At 34.7% G+C, this 24,083-nt stretch overlaps 1 protein-coding gene across 1 annotated transcript in view; it reads left to right on the top strand.

The window, feature by feature from the left end:
* LOC133326697 (uncharacterized) overlaps nucleotides 1-24,083 on the top strand; it is a 93,002-nt gene that overhangs the window by 36,058 nt on the left and 32,861 nt on the right. The window contains exons 4-6 of the mRNA XM_061535316.1: nucleotides 5,394-5,589; nucleotides 5,636-5,844; nucleotides 8,908-9,935. Of these exons, the coding sequence (XP_061391300.1) occupies nucleotides 5,394-5,589; nucleotides 5,636-5,844; nucleotides 8,908-9,935 (1,433 nt within the window). The remainder of the gene's footprint in view (nucleotides 1-5,393; nucleotides 5,590-5,635; nucleotides 5,845-8,907; nucleotides 9,936-24,083) is intronic.

Below are 24,083 nucleotides of genomic sequence, written 5' to 3'. Positions count from 1 at the left end.
AGTTATTGGTTTTCGATGTTGTTTCATTTTTAAGTCATGTGCTTAGCTAGGACAGTTGTTATCTGTTGACTTGTGAGGACCCATGCAGTTTTCACATTTTACTTCATTCGATTTGCAATCAACTGTTTTATGATTACCAGCGCAAGTAGAACAGAATGTCTTTACTTTACATCGACTTGAGCCGTGACCATGCATTTGGCAATAACGACATTGTGTGATTCGTGTTTTATTTGTTGTTTGAAAATTCCATGAAACTCTAACAAAGTCTATTGTAGAATGACTATCACAATTCGTTCATTATTAATATCTTACGTTGGAAATAAACTACGTAAATGACTAAAGTATTATATTTGGTTTAAAACATGCCGGTAAACTTCGATAATTTCTCCCAATTTATCGACATTATCGACGACCGGCCTACCTGTGCGAGGTGCATCTTTAACATAGAAAATTCCTGAACTGAATCTACGAAACCAAATTTGCACATAATTGCATCTATTGTTACATCTAATATCATTTCCACAATTTTTAAATTAAGAATTCCAGCTCTATCTGCTCACCAAAAACCAAATTGTACCAGATTTTGTACCCATATTCCAAAACTATCTCAATCATGCACTCCGAGAGTAATCTATGTTGCAACTTTCAGTTCTACCCCTTTACCAATGTCCAAATTTTTCGTACCCATAAGTACGAACTTTCAAAACTACCTCAGTAATGCTCTTCTATAATAATCTTAAGTCTAAATTTAAAGATTACAGATCTCTCCGTTCACCAACATTCACCAGTCTGTGCTGTCTGTAGGCCAGGTCAGGGCAGTGACACAGGATATGATCAATTTTCTCCGTCTCCTCCTCGTCAACACAGAGTCTGCAGTAGTCAGTAACATCATGACCAGTAATGACTCCTGTCATTACTCTGATTTCAGCTTTGAACAGGTTCGTTGCACCAGAGTTCATTGGCTCGTTCGTCGAAGAACGCATCAAACATCCTAAAAGAACGCATCAACATTTTAAAAAAGTTGACAGATTTGTGGTTTGATTGAGTTACCCGTTATGACACAGTGTACGACGGCTGTAAGTAAGTGTTTCCAAAACTACTCTACATTCGAGGACGACTTCAGATTTGATGTTGCAGGTTTGATGACTTTAAGAGCCGCCTGACTATCCACAACAATCTCTACATCCAGACTTTTTATCAATTCCGCTGCCTTCCAAATAGCCAAGATTTCAGCTTGGACAACACTACAGTTGCTATCCAGCTTGTAGGTAAGCTCAAAGCCTAGCCTTTCGCAGTAGACGCCAGCCCCAGTACCTTCTTCCATCTTGGATCCATCTGTATAAAAAGCCAGACCGTCCCGAGGATGGTTGCTACGGTTCCAGTTTTACTACGTCTCTAGTTTTACGCGTTGGTCCATTGTCATACCTAGTTCGTTCAAGATACATCCATGTCCGTAGGTACAATTTCGTCATAGATTTTGTTCATGCAGCATTAGGGCACTACGCGCTGCCTGGCACTTAATGCTGAGACACAGAGGCCTTAAGTTCAATATAGCATTCAGAGCTGCTTGTGGGGTGCTTCTCGAGGCTCCAGTTATTAGAATCGAGGCGGCTCCTTGTACCTTGTCTAGTTTGCTGAATGTCGACTTGTGGAGTAAGCAGTGCCACCAAACAAGAGAACCATAGGAAAGGATGGGCCTTACCACCGTGTTATACAACCGATGGAGTTCTTGCATACATAGAGTGCCCTCAGTCTGGACTCTCTTCGCCCGTTCCTCTGCGTCCCTATTCCAAGGTATTTTGCTTCGGGCGACAGATGAAGCTGTACTCCATCCAGTATTGGTGGAGCAAATACGCCAAGCTTACGTTTCCTAGTGAACATTACCAGTTCTGTCTTTGTTGGATTTACTCCAAGGCCGTTTGCCTTGGCCCAGCGTGACAGCGTCGATAAGACTCTTTTCATAAGTTCCGTGATTGTTGACGGAAATTTTCCGGAAATCAATATCACCACGTCGTCCGCATAGGCTACGACTTTGATACCTTTTCCGTCCAGTTCCATCAGTATATTTCTGATTACCAATAGCCTTACAACGGCGAGAGCACCCCGCTCTGAAGAGTACCTCTTGTTCGTATTCGTATCACCCACATTTGAATTAAGAATTCTGCTATTTAGCATTTTATCTATCCAGCTAGTAAGGGTTTAAGGAATGCTAACGTTTTTAAGTGAGTGGTTTACGGTCGCCCGTGCGATACCATCTGGCCCTGGTGATTTATATGGATTGAATGTGTCGACTACCCAGCGTATCTTTTTTCAGCTAACAACCTTGCCAATGAGATCCAAATCTATAGTCGCAAGAGGTTGAGTGTCATCACATTCAATGTTTATGGTATCCACATCTTTGAGAAATGGGTCTCTGCTAGAAGATTAAGCGTCTCAGAACCAGAGTCCGTCCACGCTCCATGTTGTTTCTTAATACTCCCGATGGATTTCAGATTCTTGAATAGTAATCTTCGAAACCTAGCAGCGTCGTTGACTCCTTCTATCGACACACAGAAATTTATCCAAGACTTTTTCTTGGCACGCTTAATCTAACTCTTGTATTTGTTGAAAGTTGCTTTATAGTAGTCTTGTTACTTTTCCAGTAACATTTATTCAGTAAGTTCGATAATACTGAGAAAAGTAAACAGACAAAATTTAGTAAGATTTAGCAAATAAACAGCTGATTCGAGAAAACATTTGATTTGCGCCAAAATAAACATTGTCCTTATTTGTATTGCATTTAATACTAAAATTGCCCTTTATAAGGAATTAATTTATAATTTAATGAAACTTTGCATTACTTACGATTTTTTTTTTCAATTTTCTGTAATTTTTATACAACTTAACTTCAAATTGAACTTTGCAAATTAAAAAAAATGTTTTGAATAATTTTTGTGTTTGGTAATAAAATAGCTGATCTCAAAATGGCTGAGTTTGCAAAACCTATCTGGATAAAATTCTTTCAGTAAACTCCAGTAAGTTTGTTGTTGTTGAACTGTCAAACTTGCTCTCTCACTTGATTCTCTCTTACTGGATTTTTGGGTAAACAGACATTTAGTAACATTTGGTAACAATTGTTACCAAATATCGAGTAAATAGACAGAGCTAATGTCTAGTTTTGATTTATGCGCCCTGTTGGACAGTCGTCTGGTCACTTTCCTGAACTCATCTAGTTCCTTGTTCCACCACAATGGCTGCGATTCCAAGGGTATGTTAGCGGACAGGATTCTTTATGGCAGCGGAGAAGGACGTAAGTAATATTGTTTTACGGCTCTATTAAGCTCCTCAGCTGTTCTAAATTTGTACACCTAGGTTTGGTGGGTCCGGGTCTTCGTATGGCATGTAGACTGAGGAAAGCAGAGTTGCCATCCCCGTCGCATGCTCCAGCCTGGCTGTGCACATGTCACCGTTACTGTAATTAGATAGAAAGATTAGGTAAGATTCTCTTTACCTACTATACATTGTCCCCCTCGGTCGCGGCGAATATGTCAAAGTTGGCATATTTTTTCCTGAAACCATATTTTTATGATATATGGCTCCTGAACCAAGGCGATGTCCACTTCAGAGTTCGTGACGGACAAGAGTAGTTCGGCGGCGGCGGCTTTGCTGTGATGCAGATTAATCTGCAGGATGCTCAGCCTTTGGCGCTTCCCTACTCTTTTTGAGTTTTGTGGGATGCGCTTAGTCGAAACGGAACCCATTCCGAAGCGAAGTTCAATTTTACCTCACGCTCCCTAAGATAAACCTCCCCATCCCTCCTTCCTCGTTACAAGGAGTTAGACTGACAACAGTCCAACTCGAGGTGGTGAGGTTGGCATCATTAACATTTTCATGCTGAGAGGATCCGTCTGGATGGAATCTCAGATCAGGAGATCGCAGCAAGGTTGACTCCTTCCCAGAGTGCGCCAATGCCGTCAACAGTTCTTACGATCTTGAACAGGAAACTCTTGATTTCCTTTTCAAGCAGTTTATTACTTTAGCACCCCTCTGCATGAAGGCACTGCCAAACTTGATCCCATCCACACACGATAGCCGATCGAAAGCCTGCTTCAAAGAGCAACCAGTGACAATGAATAGTCGATGGAAGTTTCTTGATCTTATATTGTTTTCAAGACACCATCAACAATAATTTAAATGTATGACATGATTCCAGCAATAGGATAAATAAATAAATAATTTAAATTTTAACATTAAATCACAGTAGGGTGTATAAAAAATAATTAAGTAAAATAAATAAGCAAAATAATTAAGTAAAGCATACACAACATCTATAGAGACACTATAGATGGAAACATTTATATTATTAACTTGGTTTTTTGGCCAAAAATCATAGTTTTAGTTTTTTGAGTATTTATTGAAAGTCCATTATTCGATAACCACGTGACTAGCACATTAACATTAAAATCAATTGAAGACTGCAAAACATCCATGAACACATTTTCTCCTTTAAACAATATTTGTATATCATCAGTACAAGCAAACGACAAACAATTCCTACTATTAATACAACCGAACAAATCATTAACATACATTACGAATAACAGGGGCCCAGAACAGATCCTTGAAGTACACCACTACTAACAGACAACATACTCGAAAAACAATTTTTACAACTTACGTATTGCTTTCTACCAGGTAGGAGGCGATATACAATCAAGGCATGTAGACCAGTTGAGATCTCGAGTATTCAGCCCAACAAGAACAACAACAACTAACCAAAACATGACACTACAGACAGCTGCTGCAACAAATATTGGTAATGAACACGAAGGAAACGAAATTGAAACAAACAATACAGCTACAGGAAAGCCTCCTGTCACAACCAATGACGAAGTGTCTACACCGCAGGGTGAACGATCGGAAACATCAAGTCGACCACAGAGGAAAAAAAATCATCCAACGAAGTTGAAAGACTATCTAATGGGGGAGCAACTGTTATATAGTGAATTATGGCAACCCTGCAAAATCGATCGTTTGACATATGCAGACATTTCATAATCCTCGCTCTCTTCCTTTTCTGACCGGCTTGAGTAAAGAAGTATTCTTATCATCAATTGTGTAACAATTATTTTTAAGGCATTACTTTTATTAAATAAATGCATTCCCAAAAATAAGAGTTGTGTTACGCAACATAACAAAGAATCACACACAGAACATGGTTGAGGAGAAGTAATTTGGCAACCCTCAATAAAACCTATATGTTTCTATTAAATGTTAGATTCGAACATAGCTTTGGTGTATAGGTGTTTATTTCATACTTTATAAATTATTTGATCTTAAAAAAAAGTTAACAGAATATCCAAAACACATATTCAAAAAATTTATATATTTTTTAATTTTTATAAAATTTTCAGCTACATGTCACCTGGCTATCCCTTTAATGTCGATCAGAACTATGGCCCCATTTCTATTGGGTCTGAAGATGGCAAAAGTAACCGACACGCCGGTATATTAAGTCCAACTGATCAACAGAATTCTATTATATTCAAAGATGATAAAGGGAAGGAAATGAACAGTCCGAATGAAAATATTAAAACCTTTCAACAACAGGTAAATTCTATACTTAATTTTGAGTTTATAATAATATATTTTTTAGAATACCCCAAACAAGGGTCTAAAAACGGAAGGAACTCCAAAAACGGAAAATTTGAAGATGGATCCAGCAACATCCAGTTCAACACAAATTTCGCAGATACCTTTGCATAATAAAGATTTGCAAGGTATGGGATCCTACTCGAATATATACCAAAGGCATCCAATGACACTAAATGCTCAGCAGATGTCACGCGAAGAGGAATTAAGAAGGTACGAATGTAATGATATATATATATATATATTGTTGTGTTAACACAATGATTGGTACATGGGTTAGATACAAATTTTAGTCTTTAAATTCGATCGCGATATTATATTTGATTAGTTTATGAGGGTTTCATAAGAAATCTTAAAATTACCCTGTTTACTGTTTTAACCCTTTCACTGTTTTTGTCGAATATATTCGACATTTAAAAATTCTCTCTTTCTTTGCGATTTTTATCGGTGGTTATGCGGTTATCCTATGTACCGTTAACATTGATGTTGAAGTAAGTCCTATATCAAGCCTTTTGGTTAACCCTTTCAGTGTCAAAAATTTTTATTCCAACGAAAAAAATTTTTGACACTGAAAGGGTTAACCAAAAGGCTTGATATAGGACTTACTTCAAGACATATAAAAAATTGATTATGATTAAAACACAATCTGTATAGCGGTGTGTGTATACACTACGAGTCATAACTATAGACGCACCTTTAATTCAATTGGTATATTAGTTGAAAAATAAAATAAAATGGACCCATTAAGTTATTGTACACAGTAAAATGACCAAAAACACATATAATTCAACAAAAATAATTGATTTATTCTTTATGGTTTCGCCCAATTCTGCAATCTTAAATTTATTGGTGTTGCATAACTATAGACGCACTTTTACAAAATTAGATAAAATTATTTTTAAAAACGTAATTAAAGTAAAATAACTTTAATAAATAATGGGTAGGTCCTCCTTTATTTTGAATAAGTTCAAAAATTCTATCCATTATACTGTCTGTCAATTTTTTTCGCAAATCTTCATCGATTGACCGCCATTTATCAATAATTACTTCTTTGAGGTAATAAATAGTTTGGTATTGGCGGTTTTCCGCATAGACATGATTCCCCCTACGTTCTCGATCGCATTCTGGTCGGAAGAACATGCGGACCAGTTCATACTTTGAATATTTTTTGATTTTAACCATTCTAAAGTATGGCGACTTTTATGAACTGACGCGTTGTCCTGCTGAAAAAGGAGTCTTTCATCTTTGATCCTTTCCCATAATGGCCATAATTTGTCTTCCAAGACTTGAACGTACTCCATTGAATTCATCCGACAACTAGGAAATGCAAAAAAAAAAAAATTCTTCGAAGACCATTAAGGAACCGCACCGAAATTTCGTTTTGAGAAATATAGTGGTAGTGGCTTTCCTTTTCATTGCAACTTCGATCATGTAGCTCATCTCTAAAGAGAAATTAATAAAAACATTTACATGAATGATACTTCGCCCTAAAAAGGCATAAAACTCATAAAATATTTTATTGATGTAAAAAAGTATTGTGTCTGTAACTATTAAGTATTTTCTCTGATAATTATATGGTTTTTCAAAGTAACCATACTGCAGATTTTTTATTGAACAACATTGTTCCGACAAAATATTAATCAGATTTTTATTGTAGAAATAATAATGTGGTTGAAACAAATAAAAACATGCTTGAGGAGAGAATTGTATGACTGTTGCAAATATTGAGTGATTGTAGTGAAAATGTTCAACTATATTTGTTCTCTGCGTGTGTTTGTAGTTAATGAGTTGTTTTTTGTTCTTCTACTAGGCGCAACCAACTTTAAATTCCAATTCTTCACGATTTAATGGCTAACTCATTTCTTGTTCTTGTGTTGCACGTTTGTGTTACTCCACTACGTTCTATAAACTTATTCGGAACTTTTAATTATTCCGTTTTATTCAATATTTCTTATTGCACTTATTGATGGAATGATCTCTATATATTTTTATTATTATTTGTTCGTTTTTAACTTAATTTTGCAAATTAGAATAAATGTTTAATATGTATTTGGACATGACAAAACATGTCCCTTTGTTTTCAGTTCAATCACATTAATCAAAAAATAAATACCGAAAGCTATGAACCAAGGTTTATTCCATGGTATAATAATAAAAGGTAACAGCAAGTGTTGTTGTACAAAAAAACGATACAACAACCACATGGAAATTTGTTGTTGTAAGTTCTACTAGTGTCAACTCATTTGCCAGAAAAATGTAAACAAACAAACAAATTATCATCAAATTATTTTTATTTTGAAAATGGAATATTTTCGAATCCTCAAAATAAAAATTGAAAAACATGAATGAAAATCTATCAAATTTATATTTCTATCGCTTCCACATCTTTCCTTTAATTGAGCCATTGTCATATATATGTGTAACACATATGACAATGCTGGGAATAGCGAGTAATTCCTTCAAGAAAGATTTGCTTCCTCAAACTTTCCCAGCAGGCAGATTGAGTAAATTGAATACGGGAGCACATTTAATAAAGAACAATTTCAAATTGTATGCGTTCCCAATTTTCCTGTTGGTTGATTTTTAAAAACATAATTTGTCAAATTCATATTGACACTAGTATTACGTTGGAATCAAATCAGCTGGGATTTGCTGTTACCTTTTATAATTGTACCATGGGTTTATTCATAAGGTTAACAGTGAGGCGAATTCGTAGTCTTCATTGAATGCCAAATTTATTATTTAAATAATAAATAAACAAAAAATATTTTTACGTTTTCCTGAAAGATATTTTCAGTCTTTATCCTGTTCTTGTTGGTATTTCGCGATTAAAATGTTGACAGCAAGAGAAAAAGACATGTTCGCCTGCCTGTTAACCTTATGAATAAACCTTGCTATGAACTAAAACAGATTCGATGAACATGTATGTTGTCTTGAGTGTGTTGCCCGTGAAAATATAACATTTTAATTTATTACTCTTTCGAGATGAGCTATATGATCGAAGTTGTAATAAAAAAAGCTATCATTTACATGAATGATTTTTCGTCCTAAAAAGGCATAAAACGTAAAATTTCAAGTCGAAGTATTTTTTGTATTCTTTTTTTTTTCAAACGAAAACCTAATTAGAGACAAATGTGTAGGGAAGGGTTCTAATTTGGTCCCAGTATAGAGTATATGTGTCACCTAGGCAACCTAGATCATGTGTTCGGATAATTTTTTAAAAACCAATTTCGACATTATTTTGTATTTATTTAACATATAGTTATTATTTTATAGATATTATATATTTTCCGATCAACAACGTCGACAGAATAATACAGCGCCTAGTATTAATATGAATACTCAAAACTTAGGATGTGGTAGCCAAAGCAATCTCTCACAATGTAAGGATGACCCTTCATCTGCTCAAGTAAGCACCGCTTCACAGCAACAGCAGATAAAAATTAAGCAGAATATGCCGAACAGTGTGGGTACCAATGCTAACAAACATATGCCAGGTGCAAAAGAATCTCCCCCAAAACAAAAACAAGATGACGATGTAAAAATTATAAAACAGGAGGGACAAAAACCAACAATGGAAACTCAAGGCCCACCGCCCCCTCCGACATCGCAGTACTTTTTGCATCCATCGTACATGGCTCCCACACCATTCGGATTTGATCCGAATCATCCTATGTATAGAAATGTTTTGATGCCCCCAACTTCGCCATATAATGCAACTCCTTATCATTTACCAATACCCCGATATCATGCACCAGAAGACCTGTCCAGAAACACTGGAGCTAAAGCTTTAGACGTTCTCCATCATGCTGCCAGCCAATACTATACTACACACAAAATTCACGAGCTCAGTGAGAGAGCTTTAAAGTCGCCTAATAATGTCAATACTAGTAATGGAACAAACACGGTAAAATGTAGTGTTTCTAGTCCAAGCATTGGTTCAACACAGCATTCTACTATAAACGCGAATACAAGTGGACATCATTCTAATACAGCTCAATCAACTTCTTCATCACAATTACCACACAATTTATCACAGACAATAACACCCACTTCAAATAAAGTTGATATTTCGGGACAAAAATCTCAAGGTAGTGGGCCTAGTATGGGAAATATTCAACACAGCGATTCACAGAAATCTCAGCCAAACAACAATTCTACAGTTGTATCAAGCAGCACAATTGTCAATGCTACCGGTAGTGGCGGTCCTGATTCTCGTAGTCCACCTCCTCAAAGGCATGTTCATACCCATCATCATACACATGTAGGTCTTGGATATCCAATGTATCCGGCACCTTATGGGGGTAAGTATAGAAAAATATATTTCAAATCAGCATTTTATGTTCAGTTCTATTTAAGTTATACAGTCAAGCACGGTCATAGCGAACTAGTAGTGACCAAGAAAATGCGTTGGTTATGGCTTTTAGACTTATAAGAAAATATGTTTCTGTGACATAAAGGGTCTGTTCCAGTACTTTTTTAATAGTAAAGCTAGTAAAAGAGAAACATTTCAAAATCGCTTTCAGAGTACAAAATAATTTGAAAAGTTCGGGAACGCATATCTAGTAAATATGCCAAAATTAGAGTGCAATACTTTAAAATCAACATAACAGCCAATCAGAAGTAGGCATTCCTGTTTACCATTTTTACTCGGCCAAATTTCTCGAGTAAAAAGTTTACAAAGAGAACGTCAACGCTCTCTTAAATTTTGATTCAATGTTTTACCAGTTTTATGGGTTCAGGAAGGGTTTTCGAGTAAAATGTTGCAAAACTTGTAAAATTAGTAGATTATTTTACGTTCTGGAACGGAACTAAAATATTAAACAAATAAATTTATTTTATTCATAAAATTTGGGAGATCAGTAAGTATAAAAAATTAAACTAATAAAACAACTGTAAACATTTGCGTTTCTCAGTTTCACATTTTGCCTAGCAAAAAATTATCTTTAATTTGAGATTGTTTTTAATTATTATGAAAAGCAGCAGACCTTTTTTGCCAGCGTTTGCATACAAATTAACATATCTGAAAATTTTCACGTTTCAACACAAAACAAACATTTTATTTTTAGTAGTGTTGGCGGTTTATTTGGGATACCATTTGTATTTTGTTTTTGCAAAATAGTCAGGCTGAATCCCAGTTTGTTGTTTTTATAAAAAAACAACTATTTATTAGTGGGGAATGTATGGCATTGTTTGCCGAGGGGTAAGGCAGGGAAGACTATAGTTTCGGATCACGCCACTGATCCTCATCAGTTCCCTTAGTTTTTTGTTGGGATATTCTCCCCAGAAGCTATTGCTTCTATACAAAAAACCTTTCATACCCAAATGTCTCTTGTAACAAAGCGAAGTACTTAGCTGACCAACGACATAAACTGCATGAGAATTTCGCTGGAGCCTCACTTCGAGGTTAACAAGGCATTTACAAACAATACCACACCTTTCCCACTGTTGTGTGTTGTCACATCGCGACAAATGCACACAACGACTTTGTTGGTGTTGCTAGTATACAGCAACAAACCAAACAGTTCAACCGTGCCTGCGTCTACAACTTCAGTAGTGTTGGCGGTTTATTTGGGATACCATTTGTATTTTGTTTTTGCAAAATAGTCAGGCTGAATCCCAGTTTGTTGTTTTTATAAAAAAACAACTATTTATTAGTGGGGAATGTATGGCATTGTTTGCCGAGGGGTAAGGCAGGGAAGACTATAGTTTCGGATCACGCCACTGATCCTCATCAGTTCCCTTAGTTTTTTGTTGGGATATTCTCCCCAGAAGCTATTGCTTCTATACAAAAAACCTTTCATACCCAAATGTCTCTTGTAACAAAGCGAAATTCTCTCCAGCGAAATTCTCATGCAGTTTATGTCGTTGGTCAGCTAAGTACTTCGCTTTGTTACAAGAGACATTTGGGTATGAAAGGTTTTTTGTATAGAAGCAATAGCTTCTGGGGAGAATATCCCAACAAAAAACTAAGGGAACTGATGAGGATCAGTGGCGTGATCCGAAACTATAGTCTTCCCTGCCTTACCCCTCGGCAAACAATGCCATACATTCCCCACTAATAAATAGTTGTTTTTTTTATAAAAACAACAAACTGGGATTCAGCCTGACTATTTTGCAAAAACAAAATACAAATGGTATCCCAAATAAACCGCCAACACTACTGAAGTTGTAGACGCAGGCACGGTTGAACTGTTTGGTTTGTTGCTGTATACTAGCAACACCAACAAAGTCGTTGTGTGCATTTGTCGCGATGTGACAACACACAACAGTGGGAAAGGTGTGGTATTGTTTGTAAATGCCTTGTTAACCTCGAAGTGAGGCTCCAGCGAAATTCTCATGCAGTTTATGTCGTTGGTCAGCTAAGTACTTCGCTTTGTTACAAGAGACATTTGGGTATGAAAGGTTTTTTGTATAGAAGCAATAGCTTCTGGGGAGAATATCCCAACAAAAAACTAAGGGAACTGATGAGGATCAGTGGCGTGATCCGAAACTATAGTCTTCCCTGCCTTACCCCTCGGCAAACAATGCCATACATTCCCCACTAATAAATAGTTGTTTTTTTATAAAAACAACAAACTGGGATTCAGCCTGACTATTTTGCAAAAACAAAATACAAATGGTATCCCAAATAAACCGCCAACACTACTGAAGTTGTAGACGCAGGCACGGTTGAACTGTTTGGTTTGTTGCTGTATACTAGCAACACCAACAAAGTCGTTGTGTGCATTTGTCGCGATGTGACAACACACAACAGTGGGAAAGGTGTGGTATTGTTTGTAAATGCCTTGTTAACCTCGAAGTGAGGCTCCAGCGAAATTCTCATGCAGTTTATGTCGTTGGTCAGCTAAGTACTTCGCTTTGTTACAAGAGACATTTGGGTATGAAAGGTTTTTTGTATAGAAGCAATAGCTTCTGGGGAGAATATCCCAACAAAAAACTAAGGGAACTGATGAGGATCAGTGGCGTGATCCGAAACTATAGTCTTCCCTGCCTTACCCCTCGGCAAACAATGCCATACATTCCCCACTAATAAATAGTTGTTTTTTTATAAAAACAACAAACTGGGATTCAGCCTGACTATTTTGCAAAAACAAAATACATTTTATTTTTATTTATTATTTTATTATTAGCTATAGAGAGAATCCCTATAGAGAGAATCCCTATAGGGAGAATCCCTATAGAGAGGTTTAGCTATAAGAGGGAATCCCTATAGAGAGGTTTAGCTATAAAAGAGAATCCCTATTGAGAGGTTTTGCTATAAGAGAGAATCCCTTACAAATTTTCAAACCTAAAAATGCTTGCATCTCTAGAATTTTTTGGGTTACCACACATATCCCACATTAAAATGATAAACATATTAAAAACAATTAAATTTTTTTACAATTCATCATTAATACAATTTTTGTGATCTGGGTAGGACCATAAAGCATAGATAGATAAAAAATTATTATGAAGCATATTTATATTTTCAAGAATTTTGCATCAAGATATGACTGCATCATTTCGTAGTTATTTTTTTTTCATATTTTTCGCAAATATTGTTAGAGTGTTATTCGTATAGGCTCACAATTGCCAGTTATTGAAACTTATCTATTGTAAATAATTACTGAACGGGTCTATTGTAAATGCCAAGTACTTCCGATTACTAAAATACCACCATGCATTAAAAATCCCTCTAAAGCGTATTTTACAGCTCGAAATCGAACCGCTGGCGAAGTCGATTCATACAAGACAACAAAAAAATCCGTTTTTTTTTCTGAATGTTTTATACACAATCGAGGTTTAACCTTTCCAATTCAACATTAACACTAATGTGATGATCACCATCAAGTTTTTCTTTGAAACTCTGATGGTGCATTTTGTACAACTACATAATGCGATTTCACGCCTAAATAAATTGTAGTTTGCTGATGTTAGTGCATAAAAATAATTTCAGTTTTTTTCGCTTACCTAAAATAAATAATCTCACAGGCGCATCACAAATGAATGATCTGATTTCCACTTGTTTGTACACAATCATTAATTTACAAGCACTTTTAATTTGTCCATTTTTAAGTTAGAAATTATATTAATATGCTTACGTTTTAAAAAACTGATTTACTGAAAACTAGCAAACTTCAAAAATAAAAAATAAACAATTCAAATTTCACAGGGCGGCCCAATAAAGAAAAACAGTTGTACCCATTGTGAAAAATCAGGTGTCAAATTATGAGTTTCGATATCGAGTGATTTTTATTCCATAATGACTTTCGATACGATCATACATACTGTATGACACCATCAGATCAGAACTGTTGACAAAAAGTTATCGATTTTTTCGAGAGTAACCGGTAATCGAAATGTCAAAAACATTTATTTTCTGTGGTGGTGTGTTTATTAAGTAGATACATCACATCATTTTGTTGGCGGAATTTGCTTGCAATTTTATAAAAACAATAAATATGAATGAACATGTCGGAATTTTTGGCCAACTTATGGACCAATATATTTCTCTATAAATTCTGAATTAAATTGTGTAAAAATATTAATTTCTGTCACCGGTTTTTTGCTGTTAAAAATAAGTTGCATCTATTGTTATATGTGGCTTGTGTGCTGTCAAATATATAATTATTTAGCGCGTTCGTGTACCAATTTAATTTTTATTATCCTCTTCTGATGAAGTAACAAATGTTAATAAAATTCGTAAACAAATTCACGCACATAGTGATATTTTATCATTGGCGAAAGATTTTTCGGTTTAACTCTAGTTTAGTAAAAACGATCAGATTTTTCTGAAATTTTTTTTCAGAGGTAGGTATTTTTTCCATTATTATGGGGATATCTTTTTTCTTGGGGGACGTACCCGGTTATTTGACCCGGAAGTTCGGGTACGGGTACCCGGTTATATCCAGTTTACGGATCTGGTTAATATAATATGGGTATCATTTTAAAGGTTATAAAAATACCTTTCCATTGAGTGGTAATATGATATGGTTATCTCAAACCATATAGTCAAAAAACTGGGTTTTGGTCCCCGATTTTTTTGAAAAACTCCCTAAAAGTCGAACTTGGGTCCATTATAGTCCCCCAGACTAAAATTATAGACCACAATTTGCCCTTTCCAAAATGGTGCGATATGTGGCTGTATCTGTTGTGGATCAAAAGATATGGGCCTTAGAACCCTATAAAAACAAGGAAAATCTTTCTACATGACAGAATCTCCTTTTAAATAGCATGGTGTTTACTGGGTGACCGGCCTTCGGCCGGGGATTTAAGACTTTCTCGTATGGACAGATGCCAACACCGGCTACGCGACAGAACCTCTTTCTAAATAGAATATTTTTTGTGTAGCCGGCCTTCGGCCCGGGATTTAAGAGTTTCTCCTATGGACAGATACCAACACCGGCTACGCGACAGAAACTCCTTCTAAATAGAATATTTTTTGTGTAGCCGTCCTTCGGCCGGGAATTTAAGACTTTCTCCTATGGACAGATACCAATCGTCTGATCGTTTTTACTAAACTAGAGTTGTTCCCATTTTAATATCTAATATATTTTTATACAATGTAAATCTTGTTGAAGGAGATCCCGGTTATCCTCTTGAGCCATGGTGGTCATTTCCATACAGGAATCCCGCAGATAGATTTGAATCAAAGTTCAATCATCTGCCAGGGGATATAAGATAAGTGAGAGAACAGTAGGAATAGTGAAGAAAACAGAGAAGAGCGTAGTCGGAAAAATGACACAATTTAGTAATGTATGTGCGGCATTAGTTTAGGGTACAAGGGTAAACAGGATCCGATTTATTGCATTTTCATTACATTAGACAAAGCTAATTTATTTTTAAACATCAACTTTTCTTCTTGTTTTCTTTTTTGCTTTCGACAGCTAATTTGGCTTCAAGCATTTATACAACAGTTTTATCGGAATTTACGATAGTAAGCATCCGATATCGGATGCGGTCATGCCATGTTTGATGATCTCGATAGAATCAACTTGATATCGAAAATCATAATTTGACCCCAGTTCGTTTATCTAACGCAAATGCGGCACGTAAACGGACTGCTATAGGTGCTTTTTCATGGCACAATAAATAGGTAGTCCATTTAGCGCAGCTGATGTCTTTATTAACTGTCATAGTGCGTAATTTCTACTTGAATTCGAAGTGCAATGTTGCCAACCGTGTAAAATATTATATGGAAAAATTTGACAAATGGTCGAGACAAGAGCAAATGTTTTTGTTTTGATACATCACATTGCATTATGGCGCACCTAGGTTAAAATCAGTTCGTTTTCATTACACAAAATCACTTCGCTTTCGTTCCGCATAAAAAGGCACGGTTGCGAAGAGTTTGTGGGGTTTTACACTGTTCGTCATGGGCATTCGTCATGAGAGTTTTTTCTCTCTCTAATTGGTAAATTGGGAATAGAGTTGGAAAATATTGCCACAGGTAGGAACAAAAAAAGTACTCTCAATTTACCAATGAGAGAAAAATAACTCTCATGACGAATGCCCATGCCGATTTGTGTAAATCACCGCTTTCGCAAAGAATTAATTTCGTCTTATTTTTATATGAAGAAATATGCATGCAAACGACCGCTTTGGAACATCTAAACCGTGTTGCCTAGTTTAAATAATTCAGTAGTTGAAAACGTAGGTTTAAAGGTGACTTCAGGTATAGAATATATAAATATATACTCCTGCTATTTTCCTGACGGAAACCGAGGTATTTCAACTAGAAAGAAACAATTTTCTTCCGATTTACGTAAATTGATAAGTTGCGGAAACAAATTTCTAGTCGGTGGTGATTTTAATTCCAGACACTCTCATTGGGGCTGTTCTAGAAACAATTCCTGGGGAAATGCATTATATGAGAAAATCCACATGGACGATCTCCAAGTTTTGTTTTCATCAGATATGTGGTATATACCAGCAGATACCAGAAGACAACCCTCAAATTTAGATTCATTTATCACAAATATGTCTGAGAATATTCGTGAAGTTAGGGCATTAAATAATCTCGGCTTTGATCATTTGCTGCTCATATTTTGTGAAATTAGAGCTATAAAGTTAAACAATGTTAAATTGAGTTATAACTATAACAAGGCAGACTGGAAACGTTATCGGCATTATATTAACCGTAATTTGCATACTTCAGACTACGAAAATTCTGTTCCAGATGAAAGCACAGTTGACTCGTATATTGATAGCTTTACACACATTTTAAAATCTGCTGTAGCGTATAGTGTACCAAAACAAAAAATCAACTTTAAAATAAACACAATACCACAACATATTAAAATTTTGATCCAACACAGAAATATATATTCCAGAAATTTTAAACGCTTTCGTGATGCAAACGACCGCTTTGGAACATCTAAACCGTTTTGGAACATTTCCAAGGCGCTAAAAAGGAAAAATAAACAGATTCCCACTATTTCAAACAATAATACGTCTTACATTACATCCAAGGATAAATGTGAAATACTAGCTGAACATTTTCACAGGAATCATTCTTTATCATCACACCTAAGTGATAAGCATACTATTGATGAAGTGGATAGAATTGCTGTAAAGGCATATTTAGTTTGTCTGACGAATTTGTGATACGCGTTGAAAATACTTGTGAAATTGTGAAGAAGTTGAAAAAAAGAAAATCGCCTGGTATGGATAGCATAAACAATATTTGTTTGAAGAACTTACCTCCTAATGGAATTGCAGTATTAACTTCAATTATAAACTCCTGTTTACGGTTGAGTTATTTCCCACATGTATGGAGATGTGCTAAAAACATTCCCATTAAAAAATCAAACAAATCTGGTAATTCTACTTCAGATTATAGACCTATTAGACTTTTGTCATCAATAAGTAAAATATTGGAACAAATTATCAAAGAAAAAATAATTAATTTTATTGATCGAAACAATATTATTCCTCCTCAGCAATTTGGATTCAGGAGAGAACACAACACAAACCAACCTTTGTTTAAAATAAGAAATTTTGCTCATGATAACGTTTTCTCTGGCAAAACTACTGGTATGGTCTTATTTGATATCAAATCAGCTTTTGATTCTGTATGGCTCAATGGTCTTGTCTACAAGATGTATAAATTAAACTTCCCTATGGTAATCATTAAACTAATACAAAGTTTTCTCTGTGGAAGAACATTCTTTGTATCCATAGGTGCATATTGTTCAGTGAAAAAATCGATTGTTGCTGGATGTCCTCAAGGATCTTGCCTTTCACCTATATTATACAACATATTCACTTCCGACATTCCTGTTCTACGAGGATGTACAGCTTCCATTTTTGCAGATGACACATCGATACTCAGCGCTGGCACGTTATCCTGTAATATCATTGACTGTTTAGAAGCTGCTTTGATTCAGCTAGACAACTATTTCTTCAAACGGAAAATTCTTCTCAACACAGACCAAACGGAAGCCATATTTTCAGCAGAAAACGCTGTTCGCGATTTCTTCCCCAGCGTTCGATTCTTTTTAAAAAACAGGACATTTCATGGAAAAGTGATGTTAGATATTTAGGCATCATGCTTGATACCCGAATGAATTTCAAGAGTCACATACCATTTATTGTGGATAAAATAAACAAAATCACTAGACTGATGTATCCATTAATTAATAGAAGATCGGAGCTGAGTATTGAAAATAAGAAGCTTATATAAAGCTATTTTTCAACCATTAATGTTTTATGGTGCCCCAGTATGGTCATCCTCAGCAAAATGCCACATGAATAAATTACAAATCTGTCAAAACAAAATTCTTAAAATTATATATAACCTTCCATGGTTATATTCTACACAACGATTACACCGTTTGACAGGTTTTAATACTATTCAACAGAAGATCAGCAGACTCACAGAAAATTTTATAGATAAATGTAAAATGTTCCCATACCCGCACATTAATGATTTAATATAATCATAATTTTATAAATTTAACGTATTCTACCCAAAAAATTGTTCAAAAAGGGTTTTTTCTTCCGCTTTTCCCTGAAAACTTATATTATCTGTTATCAACTCACTGAATTATACATCAAACAATGTTATAGTAGAAAAAGAATTATAAATTCCTAACCTCTTGTATCTATCTATAAGCAACAACAATTGCACAAATATCCATATTACACGCAATAAAGAAATTGAATTGAAATTAAACAACTCAATTTTTACTGTTGCATATGAAGGAGCACTTTCACATAACACATTCGCCATATCATTATGAATTTCTTGTCCCGATAAACTTTTTTATGTATATTTTTAATTTCTAATTTTTTCATTGGGAATGCGTCTTTTTTGAACACCTATTTCTATATGAAAGAGTGTTCACAACAGAGATGTAAGTTTCCAAAACACTTAACTTTTTTCTGTTTAAACTGCGCTTTTTGTGCTAGGCTAAGAAATTTCCGAACTGCCCTCGTACATTAAATTATGAATTTCTTGTCCCGATAAACTTTTTTATGTATATTTTTACTGACAGCATGCATTTCTAATTTTTCCATTGTAAAAAATTGCGAATGCGTCTTTTTTGAACACCTTTTTATATAAGAAGGAGTTTCCAGATCGAAACCAAATGTAACATGTGTTCACAACAGAGATGTAAGTTTCCAAAACACTTAACTTTTTTCTGTTTATACTGCGCTTTTTGTGCTAGGCTAAGAAATTTCCGAACTGCCTTCGTACATTAAAAAATTATATATTAAACTTAATGTTTAAATTATAATCTATCTAAAACAATTAGAGTAATTTATATCATATTACCACTCAATGGAAAGGTATCTTTATAACCTTTAAAATGATACCCATATTATATTAACCGGATCCGTAGAACCGGATATAACCGGGTACCCGCACCCGAACTTCCGGGACAAAAAAACGGGTAACCGGGTACGTCCCCCAAGAAAAAAGATATCCCCATAATAATGGTAAAAATACCTACCTCTGGAAAAAATTTCAGAAAAATCTGATCGTTTTTACTAAACTAGAGTTGTTCCCATTTTAATATCTAATGAATTTTTATACAATGTAAATCTTGTTGAAGGAGATCCCGGTTATCCTCTTGAGCCATGGTGGTCATTTCCATACAGGAATCCCGCAGATAGATTTGAATCAAAGTTCAATCATCTGCCAGGGGACATAAGATAAGTGAGAGAACAATAGGAATAGTGAAGAAAACCGAGAAGAGCGTAGTCGGAAAAATGACACAATTTAGTAATGTATGTGCGGCATTAGTTTAGGGTACAAGGGTAAACAGGATCCGATTTATTGCATTTTCATTACATTAGACAAAGCTAATTTATTTTTAAACATCAACTTTTCTTCTTGTTTTCTTTTTTGCTTTCGACAGCTAATTTGGCTTCAAGCATTTATACAACGATAGAATCAACTTGATATCGAAAATCATAATTTGACCCCAGTTCGTTTACCTAACGCAAATGCGGCACGTAAACGGACTGCTATAGGTGCTTTTTCATGGCACAATAAATAGGTAGTCCATTTAGTGCAGCTGATGTCTTTATTAACTGTCATAGTGCGTAATTTCTACTTGAATTCGAAGTGCAATGTTGCCAACCGTGTAAAATATTATATGGAAAAATTTGACAAATGGTCGAGACAAGAGCAAATGTTTTTGTTTTGATACATCACATTGCATTATGGCGCAGCTAGGTTAAAATCAGTTCGTTTTCATTACACAAAATCACTTCGCTTTCGTTCCGCATAAAAAGGCACGGTTGCGAAGAGTTTGTGGGGTTTTACACTGTTCGTCATGGGCATTCGTCATGAGAGTTTTTTCTCTCTCTAATTGGTAAATTGGGAATAGAGTTGGAAAATATTGCCACAGGTAGGAACAAAAAAAGTACTCTCAATTTACCAATGAGAGAAAAATAACTCTCATGACGAATGCCCATGCCGATTTGTGTAAATCACCGCTTTCGCAAAGAATTAATTTCGTCTTATTTTTATATGAAGAAATATGCATGCAAACGACCGCTTTGGAACATCTAAACCGTGTTGCCTAGTTTAAATAATTCAGTAATTGAAAACGTAGGTTTTAAGGTGACTTCAGGTATAGAATATATAAATATATACTCCTGCTATTTTCCTGACGGAAACCGAGGTATTTCAACTAGAAAGAAACAATTTTCTTCCGATTTACGTAAATTGATAAGTTGCGGAAACAAATTTCTAGTCGGTGGTGATTTTAATTCCAGACACTCTCATTGGGGCTGTTCTAGAAACAATTCCTGGGGAAATGCATTATATGAGAAAATCCACATGAACGATCTCCAAGTTTTGTTTTCATCAGATATATCGTATATACCAGCAGATACCAGAAGACAACCCTCAAATTTAGATTCATTTATCACAAATATGTCTGAGAATATTCGTGAAGTTAGGGCATTAAATAATCTCGGCTCTGATCATTTGCTCATATTTTGTGAAATTAGAGCTATAAAGATAAACAATGTTAAATTGAGTTATAACTATAACAAGGCAGACTGGAAACGTTATGGGCATTATATTAACCGTAATTTGCATACTTCAGACTACGAAAATTCTGTTCCAGATGAAAGCACAGTTGACTCGTATATTGATAGCTTTACACACATTTTAAAATCTGCTGTAGCGTATAGTGTACCAAAACAAAAAATCAACTTTAAAGTAAACACAATACCACAACATATTAAAATTTTGATCCAACACAGAAATATATATTCCAGAAATTTTAAACGCTTTCGTGATGCAAACGACCGTTTTGGAACATCTAAACCGTTTTGGAACATTTCCAAGGCGCTAAAAAGGAAAAATAAACAGATTCCCACTATTTCAAACAATAATACGTCTTACATTACATCCAAGGATAAATGTGAAATACTAGCTGAACATTTTCACAGGAATCATTCTTTATCATCACACCTAAGTGATAAGCATACTATTGATGAAGTGGATAGAATTGCTGTAAAGGCATATTTAGTTTGTCTGACGAATTTGTGATACGCGTTGAAAATACTTGTGAAATTGTGAAGAAGTTGAAAAAAAGAAAATCGCCTGGTATGGATAGCATAAACAATATTTGTTTGAAGAACTTACCTCCTAATGGAATTGCAGTATTAACTTCAATTATAAACTCCTGTTTACGGTTGAATTATTTCCCACATGTATGGAGATGTGCTAAAAACATTCCCATTAAAAAATCAAACAAATCTGGTAATTCTACTTCAGATTATAGACCTATTAGACTTTTGTCATCAATAAGTAAAATATTGGAACAAATTATCAAAGAAAAAATAATTAATTTTATTGATCGAAACAATATTATTCCTCCTCAGCAATTTGGATTCAGGAGAGAACACAACACAAACCAACCTTTGTTTAAAATAAGAAATTTTGCTCATGATAACGTTTTCTCTGGCAAATCTGCTGGTATGGTCTTATTGGATATCAAATCAGCTTTTGATTCTGTATGGCTCAATGGTCTTGTCTACAAGATGTATAAATTAAACTTCCCTATGGTAATCATTAAACTAATACAAAGTTTTCTCTGTGGAAGAACATTCTTTGTATCCATAGGTGCATATTGTTCAGTGAAAAAATCGATTGTTGCTGGATGCCCTCAAGGATCTTGCCTTTCACCTATATTATACAACATATTCACTTCCGACATTCCTGTTCTACGAGGATGTACAGCTTCCATTTTTGCAGATGACACATCGATACTCAGCGCTGGCACGTTATCCTGTAATATCATTGACTGTTTAGAAGCTGCTTTAATTCAGCTAGACAACTATTTCTTCAAACGGAAAATTCTTCTCAACACAGACCAAACGGAAGCCATATTTTCAGCAGGAAACGTTGTTCGCGATTTCTTCCCCAGCGTTCGATTCTTTTTAAAAAACAGGACATTTCATGGAAAAGTGATGTTAGATATTTAGGCATCATGCTTGATACCCGAATGAATTTCAAGAGTCACATACCATTTATTGTGGATAAAATAAACAAAATCACTAGACTGATGTAACCATTAATTAACTGAAGATCGGAGCTGAGTATTGAAAATAAGAAACTTATATAAAGCTATTTTTCAACCATTAATGTTTTATGGTGCCCCAGTATGGTCATCCTCAGCAAAATGCCACATGAATAAATTACAAATCTGTCAAAACAAAATTCTTAAAATGATATATAACCTTCCATGGTTATATTCTACACAACGATTACACAGTTTGACAGGTTTTAAGACTATCCAACAGAAGATCAGCAGACTCACAGAAAATTTTATACCCGGACATTAATGATTTAATATAATCATAATTTTATAAATTTAACGTATTCTACCCAAAAAATTGTTCAAAAAGGGTTTTTCTTCCGCTTTTCCCTGAAAACTTATATTATCTGTTATCAACTCACTGAATTATACATCAAACAATGTTATAGTAGAAAAAGAATTATAAATTCCTAACCTCTTGTATCTATCTATAAGCAACAACAATTCCACAAATATCCATATTACACGCAATAAAGAAATTGAATTGAAATTAAACAACTCAATTTTTACTGTTGCATATGAAGGAGCACTTTCACATAACCGATAAACTTTTTTATGTATATTTTTAATTTCTAATTTTTTCATTGTAAACAAATTGGGAATGCGTCTGTTTTGAACACCAATTTCTATATGAAAGAGTGTTCACAACAGAGATGTAAGTTTCCAAAACACTTAACTTTTTTTCTGTTTAAACTGCGCTTTTTGTGCTAGGCTAAGAAATTTCCGAACTGCCCTCGTACATTAAATTATGAATTTCTTGTCCCGATAAACTTTTTTATGTATATTTTTACTGACAGCATGCATTTCTAATTTTTCCATTGTAAAAAATTGCGAATGCGTCTTTTTTGAACACCTTTTTCTATATGAAGGAGTTTCCAGATCGAAACCAAATGTAACATGTGTTCACAACAGAGATGTATGTTTCCAAAACACTTAACTTTTTTCTGTTTATACTGCGTTTTTTGTGCTATGCTAAGAAATTTCCTAACTGCCTTCGTACATTAAAAAATTATATATTAAACTTAATGTTTAAATTATAATCTATCTAAAGCAATTATAGTAATTTAGTTATAGCTTTCATTTTTAACATTCTTTAATACTTTAAAGCGTTATTTTATGTTAGTTTATATATGTAAGTCAATTTAGAATTATAAAATATCAACTCGAGTATATAAAAAGATTCAGGCCCGAGGCCGTGAAGAATAATTTGAAAATAACTGACAATATTCGTAGTTTTAATTAATTTTTATATATATATTCATTGGTGTATATATAATTTTGATTTCCTACATCAAGATCAGATCCGTATGAATGGGTAAAAATCGTGGTACATTTCTACCATTCAAATATTGATCTACGTAGGTAGCAATTTTAAAAATTTATAAAAATTATATATGGAAAATA

Source organism: Musca vetustissima, unplaced genomic scaffold (assembly GCF_032173495.1).
Source record: "Musca vetustissima isolate MV318-11 ecotype Yass unplaced genomic scaffold, APGP_CSIRO_Mvet_v1 utg14980, whole genome shotgun sequence".
Classification (NCBI taxonomy): domain Eukaryota; kingdom Metazoa; phylum Arthropoda; class Insecta; order Diptera; family Muscidae; genus Musca; species Musca vetustissima.
This window is presented reverse-complemented; position numbering and strand designations above follow the sequence as displayed.